The following is a 20,491-nucleotide window of genomic DNA, read 5'->3' as shown; positions in this document are numbered from 1 at the left end:
TGTGTATCTTTATATGTGTATGCTTCTAAACTGTTGTATTCTGAGCACCTCTGCAAAAACAGTGATAATGTGCAAGTGTGGTGAAAGTGTTGAATGATGATGAAAGTGTTTTCTTTTTGGCGATTTTCTTTCTTTTTTTGGGGTCACCCTGCCTCGGTGGGAGACGGCCGACTTGTTGAAAAAATAAAATAAAAAATAAAGTGAACGACTAACTCAATATACCTACAAATGCATTCACATTAATCATTTTCAGAAATATTGCCTCAAATGTCAAGAGTAACTTACCCATATTTGTTGAGATGCGTGGGCAAAATAACCTGAGTATGAGTGAAGGTGCTGGGATCTGTTGAGGTCTGGACTATGACCTGTCCTTGGGTGAAGGAAGTAGGCTCTCCATGGCCACCACTTGTTAGTTGAATTTGTTTAAGCTCTCCAGACTTCCCAGACCCTGCCCCACTAGGGCCCCCAGCAGTGGCTATCAGGTACTTGCCTGAGGAAAAAACAATATTGTTATAATTTCACCACATACCATTTGGACACGAGTGAGCACTGTGTATAAATCATAAATGCAGTGTTTTTCTCCTCGGGAACTCTATTTTACCTAAATGTACAATCTTTTATATTACTTTTGATGAAATGACATACTGCGAACAAATATGAAGAGAAAACTTATGTTACAGAATAATCTTGTACTGGGATAATTTTTTAGGATGAGAGGCACCATATCTACATTTTCTTCATTATACCATTTTATAGTGATGAATATATCTTATTTGGGCCACCCTGAATTGGTGAGAGTTGGCCAATGTATTAACCCGTAAACGGTCCAAACGTATATATACCTTTTTTTCAACATTTGAAAGTATGTAAAAAAAGTAGATCTTTTTTTTTTTTTTACATTTGAAAACGTGTAAAAAACTTTGATCTACGTTTTTTTTGTTATATTTAAAAATATGTAAAAAAAAGTAGATCCACTTTTGGAGCACTACGCATATGAATGTAGATCTGCTTGGACCGTTTACGGGTTAAGAGCGTAATACCTGAAGTATACCTGGAGGGTGTTTCAGGGATCAATGCCCCTGTGGCCTGGTCTATGAACAGGCCTTGCAATGGATCAGGACCTGATCAACCAGGTTTTTACTGACGACCGCACGTAAACCAACGTACAAATTGCAGCCCAGCTGGTCAGGTACTGACTTTAGATGCCTGTCCAGCTCCTCCTTGAAGACAGCCAGGGGTTTATTGGTAATCCCCCTTATGTATGCTGGAAGGCAGTTGAACAGTCTTGGGCCCTAATACTTACTTTGTTGTCACTTAGCATACTCATGGCTTCCCTGCTTTTCATTGGGGGGTGTTGCATCGCCTGCCAAGGCTTTTGCTTTCATAGGGAATGATTTTTGTGTGAAGAACTGGGACTTGTCCCTCTAGGATTGTCTAAATGTATATTATCATGCATCTTTCTCTCCTGCATTCCAGAGAGTACAAATCAGGGACTTCAACTGTTCCCAGTAATTTAGGTGCTTTATCGTACTCATACATGCCATGAAAGTTCTCTGTATCTTCTCAAGGTTTGCAATTTTGCCTGCCTCAAAAGGGGCCATTAGTGTACAGCAATATTCCAGCCTACAGAGAACAACTGATTAGAAGAGAATCATCATGGGCTTGGCATCTCTACTTTTGAAGGTTCTCATTATCCATCCTATCATTTTCTTAGGAACTGTGGTAGATACATTGTTTTGATCTTTGAAAATCAGATTTTCTGACATTATCACTCCCAGGTCCTTCACATTAGTTTTTCACTATTGTGTGGTTGGATTTTTGTGTGATATTCTGATCCAGTTTTTATTTCCTTGAGTTTTCCATAGTGGAGTAATTGAAATATGTCTTCATTGAATTTCACATTGTTTTCTGTGGCCCATTTAAAGATTTGGTTAATGTCCGTATGGAAATTTGCAGTGTCCTTGATGGATGACACTCAAGCAAATTCAGGTATCATCAGCAAAGGAGGACATGGTACTGTGGCTTACATCTCTATGTCAGATACGAGGATGAGGAAAAGGATGGGAGCAAGTACCATACCTTGTGGAACAGCTTTTCACTGTAGCCACCTCTGACTTTACTCTGTTTACTATTACTCCTTGTGTTCTATTTGTTAGGAAGTTATAGATCCATCTACCAACTTTTCCTGTTATTCCTTATCATGCATTTTGTGTGCTAGTACTCCATGACCACACTTGTCAAGGGCTTTTGCAGAGTCTGTGTAAAATACATCTTCATTTTACTTGTCCACCAGAGCATCCAGTAGTTGTGAAAGGCAGGACTGACCTGCTCTAAACCCATGATGCCTTGGGTTGTGCACCTGATGAGTATCTAAGTGGTTGGCAATCTTGCAATTGCTTTACTGCCACCACTGTAGAGTGGGGCATTGTACAATGCCTGCACTTTAAAGGAAGGGTTTGGGATATTGACTGTTTTTGAAGTGACATCTAAACTGTCATACCTGGCTGCCTCTGCAAAGGCAGTGATTATGTGTAAATGATGGTGAAAGTTTCTTTTTTGGACCGACATGTTGGAAAAATAAAAGGTAGTAGGTTGGTAGACAGCAACTGACCAGGGAGGTACTACCGTCCTGCCAAGTGAGTGTGAAACGGAAGCCTGTAATTGTTTTACATGATGGTAGGATTGCTGGTGTCTTTTTTTAGTCTCATAAACATGCAAGATTTCAGGTACATTTTGCTACTTATACTTACACTTAGGTCACACTACACAAGCACGTACAAGCATATATATACATACCCCTCTGGGTTTTCTTCTATCTTCTTAAAAGTTCTTGTTCTTGTTTATTTTTGCTTACCTCTATGGGGAAGTGGAACAGAATTCTTCCTCCATAAGCCATGTGTGTTCTAAGAGACAACTAAAATGCTAGGAGCAAGAGGCTAGTAACCGCTTCTCCTGTACATATTACTAAATTTAAAAGAAGAAACTTTTGTTTTTCCTTTTGGGCCACCCTGCTTCAGTAGGATATGGCTGGTTTGTTGAAAGAAGAAAGTAGAAGATGTTGAAAAGAATAAGAAATGTATAGCAAAACCTCTGATACAGTACGACCCCCCATATCCATGGGGATACATTTCAAGGACCTGCCGTGGATACCGAAACAGTGGATAGTAGCAAACCCTATATGTAAGTCCTATACATACCTATTATGAAGTTTCAGTGGTAAGGTATATACAGTAAGTACTGAATTATCACTTATTCACTGATGGGAAGCATTTCAAGGTCTCTCTTTGGATTTGAAGAACTGTCAGCTTCTCTACTTTCGCGCTTTGGGACCATTATTATCCAAAATTAAGGGTATTTTTCAGCCACAGTAAATCGTGGATAACTGAAACCACGGATTCTGAATCAGGGGACACGGGGGTTCTACTGTATACCGAAAAACCCCAGTCTTGCCAACTGGAACAAACAAGAAAAGGTAATCTGTGATGTACCAAGAGTCGGAACAATCAAGAGAACTCAAGATTTAAATTTTTCCCAGTAGCATTCTGCTTTATGAGCCAATACTTGTTTATGACTGCTTTACAGGCTTCTACATAATCAGGCCATGATCCAGAAGACAGGTAGGAAAAGTATACATACATCAAAGAATGAAAAAGAGGCTGAAGAAAAGATGCAGAAAGATAGGTTCAGTGAAGTGTATAAACCAAGGATGAATACAGGTCTCCCTCAACATTCACGATTTCAACTTTCGTGGGCTTCACACATTCGCAAATTCCCAACCGCCAAATCATATTTAAGTTTTCTGCTACCTTGCGAGCCCCTACTACCCTCCCTCCAACCCCAGCAACTGGCAGCCAGCCCTCCCACACTGTGTGGTGAGTGTTTTGTTTGTTCATTATTTGCTATTAAACTACAGTATAAATAATCTAAAACCATTCATGACTGCACATTGGAATAGCTATTCAGACAGGTATTGGACGGTGACATCATGTGTTTACTCTTGAACACAGCAAAGAATCAAACATTTCTGCTACTGCTAATAATAACAATAGTTATAATAATAATAAATACGATAGAATTGAAGAAGGAAATTGTACAAAAATACGAGGGAGTGGTTGACACATTGTCACTGAGGCTTTGTTTATGCTGGAGTGAGCATTAGTCTCCGTGCTCTTCCAAACATTCCACAATAATTCATTGTGTTTGGTGCTTGTAGATTGAGTGCGACTGGAGTGGTAGAGGCTATGGTTGAGGAAGCGGTTGAGGCAGCGGGTGAGGCAGTGGGTAAGGCAGTGGGTGAGGCAGCAGTTGAGGCAGCAGTTGAGGCAGCGGTTGAGGCAGCAGTTGAGGCAGCGGGTGAGGCAGCGGGTGAGGCAGCGGGTGAGGCAGCGGTTGAGACAGCAGTTGAGGCAGCAGTTGAGGCAGTGGTTGAGGCAGTGGGTGAGGCAGCGGTTGAGGCAGTGGGTGAGGCAGCGGTTGAGGCAGTGGTATTTAATAACATACATGTTGTTATTAATAATAATAATAATAATAATAATAATACATTATTAATAATAACATGTACTATTATTATTTATAACATATATGTTATTAAATACCACTGCCTCAACCATTGCCTCTACCACTCCAGTCGCACTCAATCTACAAGCACCAAACAATGAATTATTGTGAAATGTTTGGAAGAGCACGGAGACTAATGCTCACTCCAGCATAAACAAAGCCACAATGACGATGTGTCAATCACTCCCTCGCATTTTTGTACAATTTCCTTCTTCAATTCTATCGTATTTATTATTATTATTATTATTGTTATTATTATTAGTAGCAGAAATGTTTGATTCTTTGCTGTGTTCAAGAGTAAACATATGATGTCACCATCCAATACCTGTCTGAATAGCCATTCCAATGTGCAGTCATGAATGGGTTTACATTATTTATACTGTAATTTAATAGCAAATAATGAACAAACAAAACACTCACCACACTGGTGGGAGGGCTGGCTGCCAGTTGCTGGGGTTGGAGGGAGGGTAACAGGGACTCGCAGTGGTTGCGGAAGTGGTGGAGGCAGTGGTATTTAATAACATACATGTTATTAAACCATAACATGTACAGTGGAACCTCAAAAATCGAACTGCTCCCAACACGACCAATTATGTAAATGTATTTTTGTAAGTGCTTTTATAAGTGTATTTTTGAGGGTCTGAAATGGACTAATCTAATTTACATTATTCCTGATGGGAATAAATTCATTCGGTAAAGGCACTCGAACAGCCTTCTGGACCGAAGAAAGTTCGATATTTGAGGATCCACTGTATATATTTAGTACAATTTACGACATTTTCATGTATTTTATGACTGTTCATGGTTCAATAAGTTAAGGAAGCAGTATTGTATTATATTTCCCTACAATATATCAGGGCACCAAACATTCGCGATTTTTCAATATTCGCAAGGCTCTTGATCCCCTAACCCTCGCGAATGTTGAGGGGGACCTGTAGAAGGAAATGAGAGATATCCAGAGAAGAGTTGATGGAAGGGTGTGAAGTTGGTTTGGAGAGGCAAGGACATGAGTACTGGAGTGAAAGCAATTTTTTTTAAGATATGGTAAGATTTGTGAAAGAATTCAGCATAATCATTTAGCCAGATTAGAGCTCTGGAAGTAGGTGTACTTTATTAAGTGTAGATGTTAGTGATGGGCGGATCACTGCATTACAATATCTATACCCTGGAAAGACATCTAGGGAGAAAGTGATAATGTCTGAATTTTCTTCTGTAGGTAGTCACTGCAAATTCTATGGATCAAGAACCCTCACATGAGGGAAAATATCCATGCAGAGCAAAAAAAACTATCACAATTAAAAGCTTATTCTGCATATCTTTTCTTCAATTCCAGATGCACCAAAATCAAACTTTAAATTTTCCTGTTAACCCTTTGAGGGTCGACAGGCCCTCTCCGAAACTCGTTCTCAGGGTCGGCCAAATTTAAAAAAAAAAAAATTATTTTCTCTTATGAAAAGATAGAGAATCTTTTCCCGATCATAAAGACACCAAAAGTTTGAAATTTGATAGAAAACTTACGGAATTATGCTCTCGCAAAGTTAGCGGTCTCGGCGATGTTTACGCATCGGCGATTTTGCCCACTTTGAGCCCCACTTTCGGCCAATTTCACTGTACTAGTCGACAAAAAACATGAATATTTCGCTAGAACTCCATTTTTTCTATCGAATGGGTGCAAGAAACCACCCATTTATAAATTCAACTATCCAGTACAGTGGTCAGAATTTAACAATTTTGCCAATTTCACACAAATTTCAAAAGATGCCAATTTCCGAATAGGGTCCAGAATAAACAAGAAAGACATTCCTGGCACTAAAATGACATTTCCTCTAGTCATTAGTCACGTCTCAAGGCCCCTCTTATATTCTTTTGCTTTCCACTTTGAATTTTTATTCTCACAAAAAATATAAGATTTACTGTTATGCAGACTACTGCATTAGTGTAAAAAATGGTATAAATATTATTGGTGCACTTGTGAAAGAATATTAGACTCACCAGTTGACCTGTATTGCACGCTTGGCACGATTTGTTTACTTTTGAAGTTTGGTAAAAATCGAACATTTCTGCTACTTTGAGCTCAATTTCAAGGCACCTTTCATTGTAAAACCAGTCAAAATCATCTCAATTTCTATAATATGTCTTCCATTCTATAAAATGAGACCAAGAAAACTGGAATACAACAATAAATACCATACGAAAATACACTGCAAAGTCGCTGATTTATTAAAAAAAAAATGGTCAAAGTTTTTTTTTTTCTCATTATGCACTGTGTGCTGCAGGATTTTTTTTAGACTGTGCACACTGACCACATAGACCCATTCTTTCATATGAAGGCCTACCAGCTTTCTCCCACAAGATTTGAGGCCGCTAGAATTTATGAGTACTAGTACGTCAAAAACCCCTACGCGTAAGACGTACTAGTACGACCAAAACCCTCAAAGGGTTAATATGTTCACAGCACTCGACAATGATACCTTTCTCAGATTTATAAGTTTTCCAAACAAAATATTTAATTCACTGATTTGTAAAAAAAAACCTGATAATACAGGAGTACATAATTTGTTGGTTTGCAAGAAACACTGTAAATACACAGAACATTATTCATTAGTTTAAAATAAACAAATAAAAGGATATACAATTCAATGGACTGAAAGATATAACTACTGTGGGAGTAGATAATATCTCATGGAGTTGTTAACTTTTAGAATTTGATATCCTATATCAATACACTTACCTTGTAAGGCAGACATGAGCTGCTGGGAATTCTGAACACTGACCCCACTTGTTCCTATTAACGTGGCACCTGCAACAGCATTCAAGAAAAAACATTTCTGGCATATCACAAAGAAATAACCTACATTAATGAGCTACATAATTACATATGTGATAAGAGCCTGTCACATAATTTGAATTTTGAAGACAATATACAAAGCAAAACAAATAGTATAATCAAATTAAAGGTCTAACCTTGCTGATGCTGGTGAGATGGTGGTGAAGGTGGTGCACTGGTAGTGTTAACATCATACTGAGCAGCAGTATTTAGGGGGTTAAGAGGAGAAGCTGTGGCTGAGTCCACGTACTCAGGCACTGGAGATCCTTCTCGTGACAATGACTCGGGAGTTACCAGGCCGCTCATGCCAATGTGTGAGGGAGAGGCTGGCGCAGATCTGCTGTTCAACGATAAAGGCCAAATTCAACAATTAGTGCTGAATGCAACAGCAGAATTTTTCTTTTACCATATACACACTCTTTTAAGGGATCAGGAGTTTCCAACCAGGTCTCCTAATGTCCAACTACAGAAACAAAACCCCCTTAACTCTGTAATTCATGGCATAAACTACTCACACAAGCAACCTTCCATTAGCTAACACACAATACACATTTCTGGCTTAAATAGGGACTCCTGCAAATAAAAGGACCTAAAATGTGGAACAGTCTACCTAATGATTTTAAAGCTAAATATATCTGCCTTTATCTTAAACAGTTAGTCCAGACTGACTAATACTTTTACTGCAACCATATTACATAGGCATTTTATCAGCTTTCACATTAATACACATTACTAATTATATTTGTAACCTCTATCATGGCAAATTTATGAATTATTTTTACGGTTATTATCTTATATTACTATTGTTTATCTACCTTTCAAGAGGGGTGCCTTGATGCAGATGAAGTGCCCATGATCCAAGGAATTGGAGTTACCTTCCTCTTTCTTGAATCAAACCTGATAACCTCCCATTCCTCAGATGCACTGTAACCTCTGTGGTCAGTTTATTATAGTACATGTAATCATAACGAAGCTCTAAACCCACAAGGGTCATACAGCACTGCCATGTGGTCTGTTAAGAACTTACCATGATTTTTTTCTTTTTTTAACATCGGCCATCTCCCACGAAGATAGGGCAACCAGAAAGAGAAAAAAGAAGGAAATACATTCACCATCATTCAATCAATCGCTGTCTTGCTAGATGTGTTCTGACATCACAGTTCAGATGGCCCTCTGAACTGCAACATCCTAACCTTTTCTTCAGAGTGCAGGCACTGCACCTCTCACCTCCAGGACTAAAGTACTGCTAACTAACTTTCCTGAATCCATTCATAAATGTTACCCTGTTCACACTCCTACTAACTGGTTTCCCCCATGAATAATAATAATAATAATAATTAATTTTTTTTATTAACACACTGGCCGATTCCCACCAAGGCAGGGTGGCCCGAAAAAAGAAAAACTTTCACCATCATTCACTCCATCACTGTCTTGCCAGAAGGGTGCTTTACACTACAGTTTTTAAACTGCAACATTAACACCCCTTCTTCAGAGTGCAGGCACTGTACTTCCCATCTCCAGGACTCAAGTCCGGCCTGCCGGTTTCCCTGAATCCCTTCATAAATGTTACTTTGCTCACACTCCAACAGCACATCAAGTATTAAAAACCATTTGTCTCCATTCACTCCTATCAAACACGCTCACGTATGCCTGCTGGAAGTCCAAGCCCCTCGCACACAAAACCTCCTTTACCCCCTCCCTCCAACCTTTCCTAGGCCGACCCCTACCCCACCTTCCTTCCACTACAGACTGATACACTCTTGAAGTCATTCTGTTTCACTCCATTCTCTCTACATGTCCGAACCACCTCAACAACCCTTCCTCAGCCCTCTGGACAACAGTTTTAGCAATCCCGCTCCTCCTCCTAACTTCCAAACTACGAATTCTCTTCATTATATTCACACCACACATTGCCCTCAGACATGACATCTCCACTGCCTCCAGCCTTCTCCTTGCTGCAACATTCATCACCCATGCTTCACACCCATATAAGAGCGTTGGTAAAACTATACTCTCATACATTCCCCTCTTTGCCTCCAAGGACAAAGTTCTTTGTCTCCACAGACTCCTAAGTGCACCACTCACCTTTTTCCCCTCATCAATTCTATGATTCACCTCATCTTTCGTAGACCCATCTGCTGACACGTCCACTCCCAAATATCTGAATACATTCACCTCCTCCATTCTCTCTCCCTCCAATCTGATATCCAATCTTTCATCACCTAATCTTTTTGTTATCCTCATAACCTTACTCTTTCCTGTATTCACTTTTAATTTTCTTCTTTTGCATACCCTACCAAATTCATCCACCAACCTCTGCAACTTCTCTTCAGAATCTCCCAAGAACACAGTGTCATCAGCAAAGAGCAACTGTGACAACTCCCACTTTGTGTGATTCTTTATCTTTTAACTCCACGCCTCTTGCCAAGACCCTCGCATTTACTTCTCTTACAACCCCATCTATAAATATATTAAACAACCACGGTGACATCACACATCCTTGTCTAAGGCCTACTTTTACTGGGAAATAATCTCCCTCTTTCCTACATACTCTAACTTGAGCCTCACTATTCTTGTAAAAACTCTTCACTGCTTTCAGTAACCTACCTCCTACACCATACACCTGCAACATCTGCCACATTGCCCCCCTATCCACCCTGTCATACGCCTTTTCCAAATCCATAAATGCCACAAAAACCTCTTTAGCCTTTTCTAAATGCTGTTCACTTATATGTTTCACTGCAAACACCTGGTCCACACACCCCCTACCTTTCCTAAAGCCTCCTTGTCCATCTGCTATCCTATTCTCCATCTTACACTTAATTCTTTCAATAATAACTACCATACACTTTACCAGGTATACTCAACAGACTTCTCCCCCTATAATTTTTGCACTCTCTTTTGTCCCCTTTGCCTTTATACAAAGGAACTATGCAGGCTCTCTGCCCATCCCTAGGTACCTAATAACAGTAATAATAATAATAATCCTAGGTAGTAGGATGGTAGACAGCAACCACCCAGGGAGGTACTACCGTCCTGCCAAGTGAGTGTAAAACGAAAGCCTTTAATTGTTTTACATGATGGTAGGATTGCTGGTGTCTAATTTTTCTGTCTTGTAAACATGCAAGATTTCAGGTACGTCTTGCTACTTCTTCTTACACTTAGGTCACACTACACATACATGTACAAGCATATATATGTACACACCTCTCTGGGTTTTCTTCTATTTTCTTACTAATTCTTGTTCTTGTTTATTTCCTGTTCTCTCCATGGGGAAGTGGAACAGAATTCTTCCTCCGTAAGCCATGCATGTTGTAAGAGGCGACTAAAATGCCGGGAGCAAGGGGCTAGTAACCCCTTCTCCTGTATATATTACTAAATGTAAAAGGAGAAGCTTTCGTTTTTCCTTTTGGGCCACCCTGCCTCAGTGGGATACGGCTGGTGTGTTGAAAGAAAGAAATAATAAAAATAATAATTTTTTTTTTTTTTTCAACAAGTCGGCCGTCTCCCACCGAGGCAGGGTGACCCAAAAAAGAAAGAAAATCCCCAAAAAGAAAATACTTTCATCATCATTCAACACTTTCACCACACTCGCACATTATCACTGTTTTTGCAGAGGTGCTCAGAATACAACAGTCTAGAAGCATACACATATAAAGATACACAAACATATCCCTCCAAACTGCCAATATCCCAAAACCCCTCCTTTAAAGTGCAGGCATTGTACTTCCCATTTCCAGGACTCAAGTCCGACTATATGAAAATAACCGGTTTCCCTGAATCCCTTCACTAAATATTACCCTGCTCACACTCCAACAGATCGTCAGGTCCCAAGTACCATTCGTCTCCATTCACTCCTATCTAACACGCTCACGCACGCTTGCTGGAAGTCCAAGCCCCTTACCCACAAAACCTCCTTTACCCCCTCTCTCCAACCCTTTCGAGGACGACCCCTACCCCGCCTTCCTTCCCCTATAGATTTATATGCTTTCCATGTCATTCTACTTTGATCCATTCTCTCTAAATGACCAAACCACCTCAACAACCCCTCTTCTGCCCTCTGACTAATACTTTTATTAACTCCACACCTTCTCCTAATTTCCACACTCCGAATTTTCTGCATAATATTTACACCACACATTGCCCTTAAACAGGACATCTCCACTGCCTCCAACCGTCTCCTCGCTGCTGCATTTACCACCCAAGCTTCACACCCATATAAGAGTGTTGGTACTACTATACTTTCATACATTCCCTTCTTTGCCTCCATAGATAACATTTTTTGACTCCACATATACCTCAACGCACCACTCACCTTTTTTCCCTCATCAATTCTATGATTAACCTCATCCTTCATAAATCCATCCGCCGACACAACATAATAACAGTAATAATAATAATCCTAGGTAGTAGGTTGGTAGACAGCAACTGTCCAGGGAGGTACTACCATCCTGCCAATTGAGTGTAAAACGAAAGCCTGTAATTGTTTTACATGATGGTAGGATTGCTGGTGTCCTTTTTTTCTGTCTCATGAACATGCAAGATTTCAGGTACGTCTTGCTACTTCTACTTACACTTAGGTCACACTATGCATACATGTTATTTTTTATTAGCACACTGGCCGATTCCCACCAAGGCAGGGTGGCCCGAAAAAGAAAAACTTTCACCATCATTCACTCCATCACTGTCTTGCCAGAAGGGTGCTTTACACTACAGTTTTTAAACTGCAACATTAACACCCCTCCTTCAGAGTGCAGGCACTGTACTTCCCATCTCCAGGACTCAAGTCCGGCCTGCCGGTTTCCCTGAATCCCTTCATAAATGTTACTTTGCTCACACTCCAACAGCACGTCAAGTATTAAAAACCATTTGTCTCCATTCACTCCTATCAAACACGCTCACGCATGCCTGCTGGAAGTCCAAGCCCCTCGCACACAAAACCTCCTTTACCCCCTCCCTCCAACCTTTCCTAGGCCGACCCCTACCCTGCTTTCCTTCCACTACAGACCGATACACTCTTGAAGTCATTCTGTTTTGCTCCATTCTCTCTACATGTCTGAACCACCTCAACAACCCTTCCTCAGCCCTCTGGACAACAGTTTTAACAATCCCGCACCTCCTCCTAACTTCCAAACTACGAATTCTCTGCATTATATTCACACCACACATTGCGCTCAGACGTGACATCTCCACTGCCTCCAGCCTTCTCCTCGCTGCAACATTCATCACCCATGCTTCACACCCATATAAGAGCGTTGGTAAAACTATACTCTCACATATTCCCCTCTTTGCCTCCAAGGACAAAGTTCTTTGTCTCCACAGACTCCTAAGTGCACCACTCACCTTTTTCCCCTCATCAATTCTATGATTCACCTCATCTTTCGTAGACCCATCCGCTGACACGTCCACTCCCAAATATCTGAATACATTCACCATTCACATGTACAAGCATATATATACACACCCCTCTGGGTTTTCTTCTATTTTCTTTCTAGTTCTTGTTCTTGTTTATTTCCTGTTCTCTCCATGTGGAAGTGGAACAGAATTCTTCCTCCGTAAGCCATGCGTGTTGTAAGAGGCGACTAAAATGCCGGGAGCAAGGGGCTATTAACCTCTTCTCCTGTATATATTACTAAATGTAAAAGGAGAAACTTTCGTTTTTCCTTTTGGGCCACCTCGCCTCGGTGGGATATGGCAGGTGTGTTGAAAGAAAGAATAATAATAATAAAGCCATTCTATCTTTATATACAGAACTGTCATTTAATATGATTACAACTGTAAATATTAAATTTAAAGTCTCCCTTCAACTATATAACTCTGTTAGTGCTCAGTTCTAGTCCTAGTCTAAATCTGTGCAAAATGCTCTGCATAACTATAAACTTTCCAAAAAATACTTTATACATTTTAACATTTATGATCTTTTTTTTAAAAAATTGTCTTTTTTGTAATATAAAACTGACCATTCTCACTAAACTGTGAATTTATAATGGAAACAAATACTGATACAACCCCAAAATTACAAACCTATTAGAGAGGTGTGTGAAGGGAGTCTTGAAAATAGGAACACCTCGTTGCCGCCGCCGTTTAAAAGCTTGATCGACTAATTTACTCTCCGACGCTGGATCAATTTTCCAGAAGCTGCCTTTTCCTGGCTCCTCTTGAGAACGTGGGACTTTGACGAAGTATCGATTTAATGACAAGTTATGTCGAATGGAGTTCTGAGGAAGATGTGTTGATTATTGAAAACAAAACTTTTAAAAGTTAATATGATAAAATTAAAAAGAAGAAACTATACAATCAATGTGAAATAATTCACTCAAGGTGAAGAAAAATAAGACAGGTTCCAAAACAAGCTTTTGTTGGGACAACAGTGTATTTTGTGTACATCTTTCTGAAGCTCTAGAGCAGTAATCCTTAACCTTTTTCATCCTATAACCCCCCAAAACTCTTCAGGGCATTATAGTGGACCCTCGACCAATGATATTAATCCGTTCCAGAGGGCTTGTCCTTAGCAGAATTTATCGTTAGCCGAATTAATTTTCCCCATGAGAAATTATGGAAATCCAATTAATCTGTTCCAGACACCCAAACTATGAAAAAAATATTTTTCACAAGAAATGTACATTTTCCTACACAGAAAAACAAGATACATGCACAATAAATACTGTACTAAATGGAGAGTAAGTGACACTTACCTTTATTGAAGATGTAGTGATGAGTGATGAGGTGGGAGGAGGGGAAATGGAGGTGTTTTATTGTTTGGAAGGGGAATCCCCTTCCATAAGGACTTTAGGTACAGAGTCCTTTTCCAGGGTTACTTCCCTTCCTTTTTTAATGCCACTGGGAACAACTTGAGAGCCACTGAGCCTCTGTTGCACCAAAAATCTGTCCATAGAGCTCTGTACCTCGTGTTCCTTTAAGATTTTCCTAAAATGGGCCACAACATTGTCATTGTAAAAGTCACCAGCAGGGCTTGCAATAGCTGTGTCAGGGTGATTTTCATCCATAAAGGTTTGCACCTTTGTCCACACTGTACAAATTTCCTTAATCGTTGAAGAAGGCAACGTTCTCCATCTTTCTCTCCCCTCCTCTGAAGCAATTTCCTCAGTTGTGGTCTCTTGCTGTTGCAGATGCTCTTGCAGCTCATCAGTGGTTAATTCTTCATCGTCGCCCTCCACCAACTCTTCCACATCCTCCCCACTAACCTCCAATCCCAAGGACTTCCCCAATGCCACAACAGATTCCACAACTGGCATAGGCTCCTCAGGGTTAGCCCCAAACCCTTCAAAATCCCTCTCTTGTACATATTGTGGCCACAATTTCCTCCAAGCAGAGTTTAAGGTCCTGTTAGTCACTCCCCCCCCCAAGCCTTACCTATAAGGTTTATGCAATTGAGGATACTAAAGTGATCTTTCTAAAGTCTCTTAGGGTCAACTGAGTGTCTGAGGTCACTTCAAAGCACTTTTGAAACACTGCTTTTGTGTACAATTTTTTGAAATTTGAAATGACCTGCTGGTCCATGGGCTGGAGGAGAGGAGTGGTATTAGGAGGCAAGAACTTGACTTTGATAAAACTCAAGTCCCCCGCAATTCACTCTGGCAAGTCTGAAGGATGAGAAGGAGCATTGTCTAATACCAGGAGGCACTTGAGGTCCAATTTATTTTCCAGGAGGTAATTTTTCCCAGTGGGGCCAAACACATGATAAAACCAATCATAGAAAATGTCCCTAGTGACCCATGTCTTACTGTTTGCCCTCCACATCACACACAAATTAACCTTGAAGATATTGTTTTTCTTGAAAACTCTGGGAGTTTCAGAGTGATACACGAGTAGAGCCTTCACTTTGCAATCCCCACTAGCATTACTGCAAAACATTAGATTTACCCTGTCTTTCATAGGCTTGTGTCCTGGCAGTGCTTTTTCCTCCAGTGTAATGTAGGTCCTGTTTGGCAGTTTCTTCCAAAACAGGCCGATTCGTCACAATTAAACACATGTTGGGGTTTTAATTTTTCAGTGTCTATGTACTCCTTGAATTCCTGCACATATTTTTCAGCCGCGTTTTTGTCCGAACTGGCAGCCTCTCCGTGCCTTACCACTGTGTATGCCACTGCAATTCTAAAGTCTTACAAACCAACTTTTGCTGGCCTTCAGTTCAATAACATCACCACTAGTTGCAGGCATTTGTTTAATTAAATGTCATGCAACTGCCTTGCATTTTCACACATGATCGCTTCAGAGACACTATCTCCTGATATCTGTATTTCGATCCCATTTCCTGGACTCAAGTCCGGTTATATAAAAATAACCAGGTTCCCTGAATCCCTTTACTAAATATTACCCTGCTCACACTCCAACAGCTCATCAGGTTCCAAGAACCATTCGTCTCCATTCATTACTATCTAACATATTCACGCACGCTTGCTGGAAGTCCAAGCCCCTCGCCCACAAAATCTCCTTTGCCCCCTCCCCCCAACCTTTTTGAGGATGACTCCTACCCCAACTTCCTTCCCCTACAGATTTATACACTCTCCATGTCATTCTACTTTGATCCATTCTCTCTAAATGGCCAGACCACCTCAACAACTCCTCTTCAGCCCTCTGACTAATACTTTTATTAAATCCACACCTTCCCCTAATTTCCACACTCCAAATTTTCTGCATAATATTTACACCACACACTGCTCTTAGACAGGACATCTCCACTGCCTCTAACCGCCTCCTCACTGCAGCATTTACAACCCAGGCTTCATACCCACATATGCGTTGGTAACACAATACTTTCATACATTTCCTTCTTTGCCTCAACAACGCTTTTTGTCTCCGCATATACCTCAACGCACCACTCACCTTTTTTCCTCATCAATTCTACAGTTAACCTCGTCCTTCATAAACCCATCCGTTGACACAAACTCCCAAATATCTGAAAACATTCACTTCTTTCATAGTCCTTCTCTCCAATGTAATATCCAATTTTTCTTAATCTAAATCATTTGATACCCTCATCACCTTACCCTTATCTATATTCACTTTCAACTTTCTACCTTTACACACGCTCCCAAACTCGTCCACTAACCTTTGCAACTTTTCTTTAGAATCACCCACAAGCACAGTATCATCAGCAAAGAGTAGCTGTGTCAACTTCAATTTTGCATTTGATTCCCCATAATTTAATCCCACCCCTCTCCCGAACACCCTAGCATTTACTTCTTTTACAACCCCATCTATAAATATATTAAACAACCGTGGTGACATTACACATCCCTGTCTAAGACCTACTTTTACTGGGAAGTAGTCTCCCTCTCTTCTACATACCCTAACCTGAGCCTCACTATCCTCATTAAAACTCTTTACAGCATTTAGTAACTTACCACCTATTCCATATACGTACTTGCAACATCTGCCACATTGCTCCCCTATTCACTCTATCATATGCCTTTTCTAAATCCATAAATGCAATAAAAACTTCTAAATACTGTTCACATATATGCTTCAATGTAAACAATTGATCTACACATCCCATACCCACTCTAAAACCTCCTTGCTCATCTGCAATCCTACATTCTGTCTTACCTCTAATTCTTTCAATAATAACCCTACTGTACACTTTTCCTGGTATACTCAGTAAACTTCTTCCTCTATAATTTTTACAATCTCTCTTGTCCCCTTTCCCTTTATATAAAGGGACTATACATGCTCTCTGCCAATCCCTAGGTACCTTCCTCTCTTTCATACCAACCACTCCAACACTATATCCCCCCGTTTTTAACATTTTTGTCATAATCCCGTCAGTTCCAGCTCCTTTACCCCCTTTCATTCTACGTAATGCCTCACACACCTCCCCCACACTCACATCCTGCTCTTCTTCACTCCAAAAAGATGGTATACTTCCCTGGCCAATGCATGAAATTACCGTCTCCATTTCTTCATCGACATTTATAAGTTCCTCAAAATATTCTCGCCATCTACCCAATACCTCCATCTCACCATCTACTAACTCTCCTACTCTGTTTTTAACTGACAAATCCATGCATTCCTTAGGCTTTCTTAACTTGTTTAAATCACTCCAAAAAATTTTCTTATTTTCATTAAAATTTCTTGACAGTGCCTCTCCCACTCTATCATCTGCTCTTCTCTTGCACTCTCTCACCACTCTCTTCAGCTTTCTTTTACTCTCCATATACTCTACTCTTCTCATAACACTTCTGCTTTGGAAAAACCTCTCATAAGCTAACTTTTTCTCTTTTATCACACCCTTTACTTCATCATTCCACCAATCACTCCTCTTTCCTCCTGCACCCACCCTCCTATAACCACAATCTTCTGCCCCATATTCTAATACTGCATTTTTAAAACTATCCCAACCCCCTTCAACTCCCTCACTACTCATACTTGCACCAGCCCAACTTTCTGCTAATAGTTGCTTATATCTCACCCAAACTTCCTCCTCCCTTAGTTTTTACACCTTCACCTCCCTCTTACTTCTTGTTGCCATTTTCCTCTTGTCCCATCTACCTCTTATTCTAACTGTAGCTACAACTAAATAATGATCCGATATATCAGTTGCCCCTCTATAAATGTGTACATCCTGGAGCCTACCCATCAACCTTTTATCCACCAATACATAATCTAACAAACTATTTTCATTACATGCTATATCATACCATGTATATTTATTTATCCTCTTTTTCATAAAATATGTATTACTTATTACCAAACCTCTTTCTACACATAGCTCAATTAAAGGCTCCCCATTTTCAATTACCCCTGGCACCCCAAATTTACCTACTACTCCCTCCACAACATTTTTATTCACTTTCGCAATGAAATCCCCAGCCACAAGTACTCTCACACTTGGTTCAAAACTCCCCATGCATTCACTCAACATTTCCCAAAATCTGTCTCTCTCCTCTACACTTCTCTCTTCTCCAGGTGCATATACGCTTACTATAACCCACTTTTCACATCCAATCTTTATTTTACTCCACATAATCCTTGAATTAATAAATTTATAGTCCCTCTTTTGCTGCCACAGCTTATCCTTCAACATTATTGCTACTCCTCCTTTAGCTCTAACTCTATTTGAAACCCCTGACCTAATCCCATTTATTCCTCTCCACTGAAACTCTCCAATCCCCTTCAGCTTTGTTTCACTTGAAGCAAGGACATCCGGCTTCTCATTCATAACATCCACAATCATCTCTTTCTTATCACTTGCACAACGTCCACGCACTTTCAGACATCCCACTCTGACAATTTATTAAACAAAAATACCAACCACTCCAACACTATATATCCCCCTGCTTTTAACATTTCTGTCATGATCCCATCAGTTCCTGCTGCTTTACCCCCTTTCATTCTACATAATGCCTCATGCACCTTCCCCATACTTACATCCTGCTCTTCTTCACTCCTAAAAGATGTTATACCTCCCTGACCAGTGCATGAAATGCTCCTCATAATATTCCCACCATCTACCCAATTCCTCCATCTACCCAATTCCTCCAGCTCCCCCTCTACTACTCCCCTACTCTGTTTTTAACTAACAAATCCATTCGTTCCCTAGGTTTTCTTAACTTGTTTATCTCACTCCAAATTTTTTTCTTGTTTTCATCAAAATTTCTTGACAAGTGCATCTCCCACTATCATCTGCTCTCCTTTTGCACTCTCTCGCCACTCTCTTCACCTTTCTTTTACTCTCCATATTCTCTGCTCTTCTTATAACACTTTTGCTTTGTAAAACCTCTCATAAGCTACCTTTTTCTCTTTTATCACACCCTTTACTTCATCATTCCACCAATTACTCCTCTTTCCTCCTGCACCCACCCTCCTATAGCCACAAACTTCTGCCCCATATTCTAATACTGCATTTTTAAAATTATTCCAACCTTCTTCAACCCCTCCACCACTCATTCTTGCACTAGCCCATCTTTCTGCCAATAGTTGCTTACATCTCGCCCTAACTTCCTCCTCCCTTACTTTATACACTTTCACCTCTCTCTTACTTGTTGTTTCCATTTTCCTTTCATCCCATCTACTTCTTACTCTAACTGCAGCTACAACTAAATAATGATCCAACATATCAGTTGCCCCTCTATAAACATGTACATCCTGAAGCCTACCTATCAACCTTCTATCCACCAATACATAATCTAACAAACTACTTTCATTACGTGCTATATCAATGTGTGGTGTATAAATTATGCGGAGAATTCAGTGTGGAAATTAGGTGTGGGGTTACTAAAAGTATTAGTCAGAGAGCTGAAGAGGGGTTGTTGGGGTGGTTTTGGTCATTTAGAGAGAATGGAACAAAATAGAATGACTTAGAGAGCGTATAAATCTGTAGGGAAAGGAAGGTGGGCTAGGGGTCGTCCTTGTAGAGGTTGGAGGAGAGTGTAAAGGAGGCTTTTGCGGGCAAGGGGCTTGGGCTTCCAGTAAGCATGTGTGAGCATGTTAGATAGGAGTAAATGGAGATGAATGGTTTTTGGAACCTGACGAGCTGTTGGAGTGTGAAGAGGGTAATATTTTGTGAAGGGATTCAGGGAAAATAGTCAGCCGGACTTGAGCCCTTGAAATGGAAAGTACAATGCCTGCATTTTAAAGGAGGAGTTTGAGATACTGGCAGTTTGGAGGGACATCTAAACTGTTGTATCCGAGCGCCTCCGCAAAGACAGTGATTATGTATGAGTGATGGTGAAAGTGTTGAATGATGATGAAAGTTTTTTTTCTTTTTTGGGGGGGTTTTCTTTCATTTTGGGCCACCCTGCCTTGGTGGGAAATGGCCAGTGTGTTAAAAAAAAAAATATGCAATTCTAAACCTATATATTATTATTACAATCAGAACTAAATGCTAAAACCCACAAGTTCGTACAACACCTAAACTCAAAAAATTAAATATGGGGCAGCTCTCCTTGGTCGGAAACGGCCGATGTGTTAGTAAAAAAAGAAGGAAAAGCCAAAATTTGAAACACCCATACACACTTGTAAAAAGGATACGAGAATGTTTTCACACAGTGAATGGTAGACAGCTGGAATAAACTTGAGAAGGTGGTGTTCTACAAACATTGGAAATTATACATTATTAACCATAGAACATGTGAGGTTTAAACC

At 40.2% G+C, this 20,491-nt stretch overlaps 1 protein-coding gene across 5 annotated transcripts in view; it reads right to left on the bottom strand.

Moving 5' to 3' along the window:
- The window catches only part of LOC138852546 (forkhead box protein K2-like), a 120,902-nt gene that overhangs the window by 16,401 nt on the left and 84,010 nt on the right, over positions 1-20,491 (bottom strand). For 4 of the 5 annotated variants that reach the window (XM_070083908.1, XM_070083905.1, XM_070083907.1 and 1 more), the window contains exons 6-9: positions 13,409-13,602; positions 7,522-7,724; positions 7,289-7,357; positions 286-490 (exon numbers count right to left, since the gene is read on the bottom strand). In XM_070083908.1, coding sequence (XP_069940009.1) covers positions 286-490; positions 7,289-7,357; positions 7,522-7,724; positions 13,409-13,602 — 671 coding nt within the window. The remainder of the gene's footprint in view (positions 1-285; positions 491-7,288; positions 7,358-7,521; positions 7,725-13,408; positions 13,603-20,491) is intronic. The other variant, XM_070083906.1, reaches the window with a different exon arrangement.

The sequence above is a fragment of the Cherax quadricarinatus genome, chromosome 11, assembly GCF_038502225.1.
Source record: "Cherax quadricarinatus isolate ZL_2023a chromosome 11, ASM3850222v1, whole genome shotgun sequence".
NCBI classification, from domain to species: Eukaryota; Metazoa; Arthropoda; class Malacostraca; order Decapoda; family Parastacidae; genus Cherax; species Cherax quadricarinatus.
Note: the sequence above shows the minus strand (reverse complement) of the source record. Positions and strands in the feature narration are given on the sequence as shown.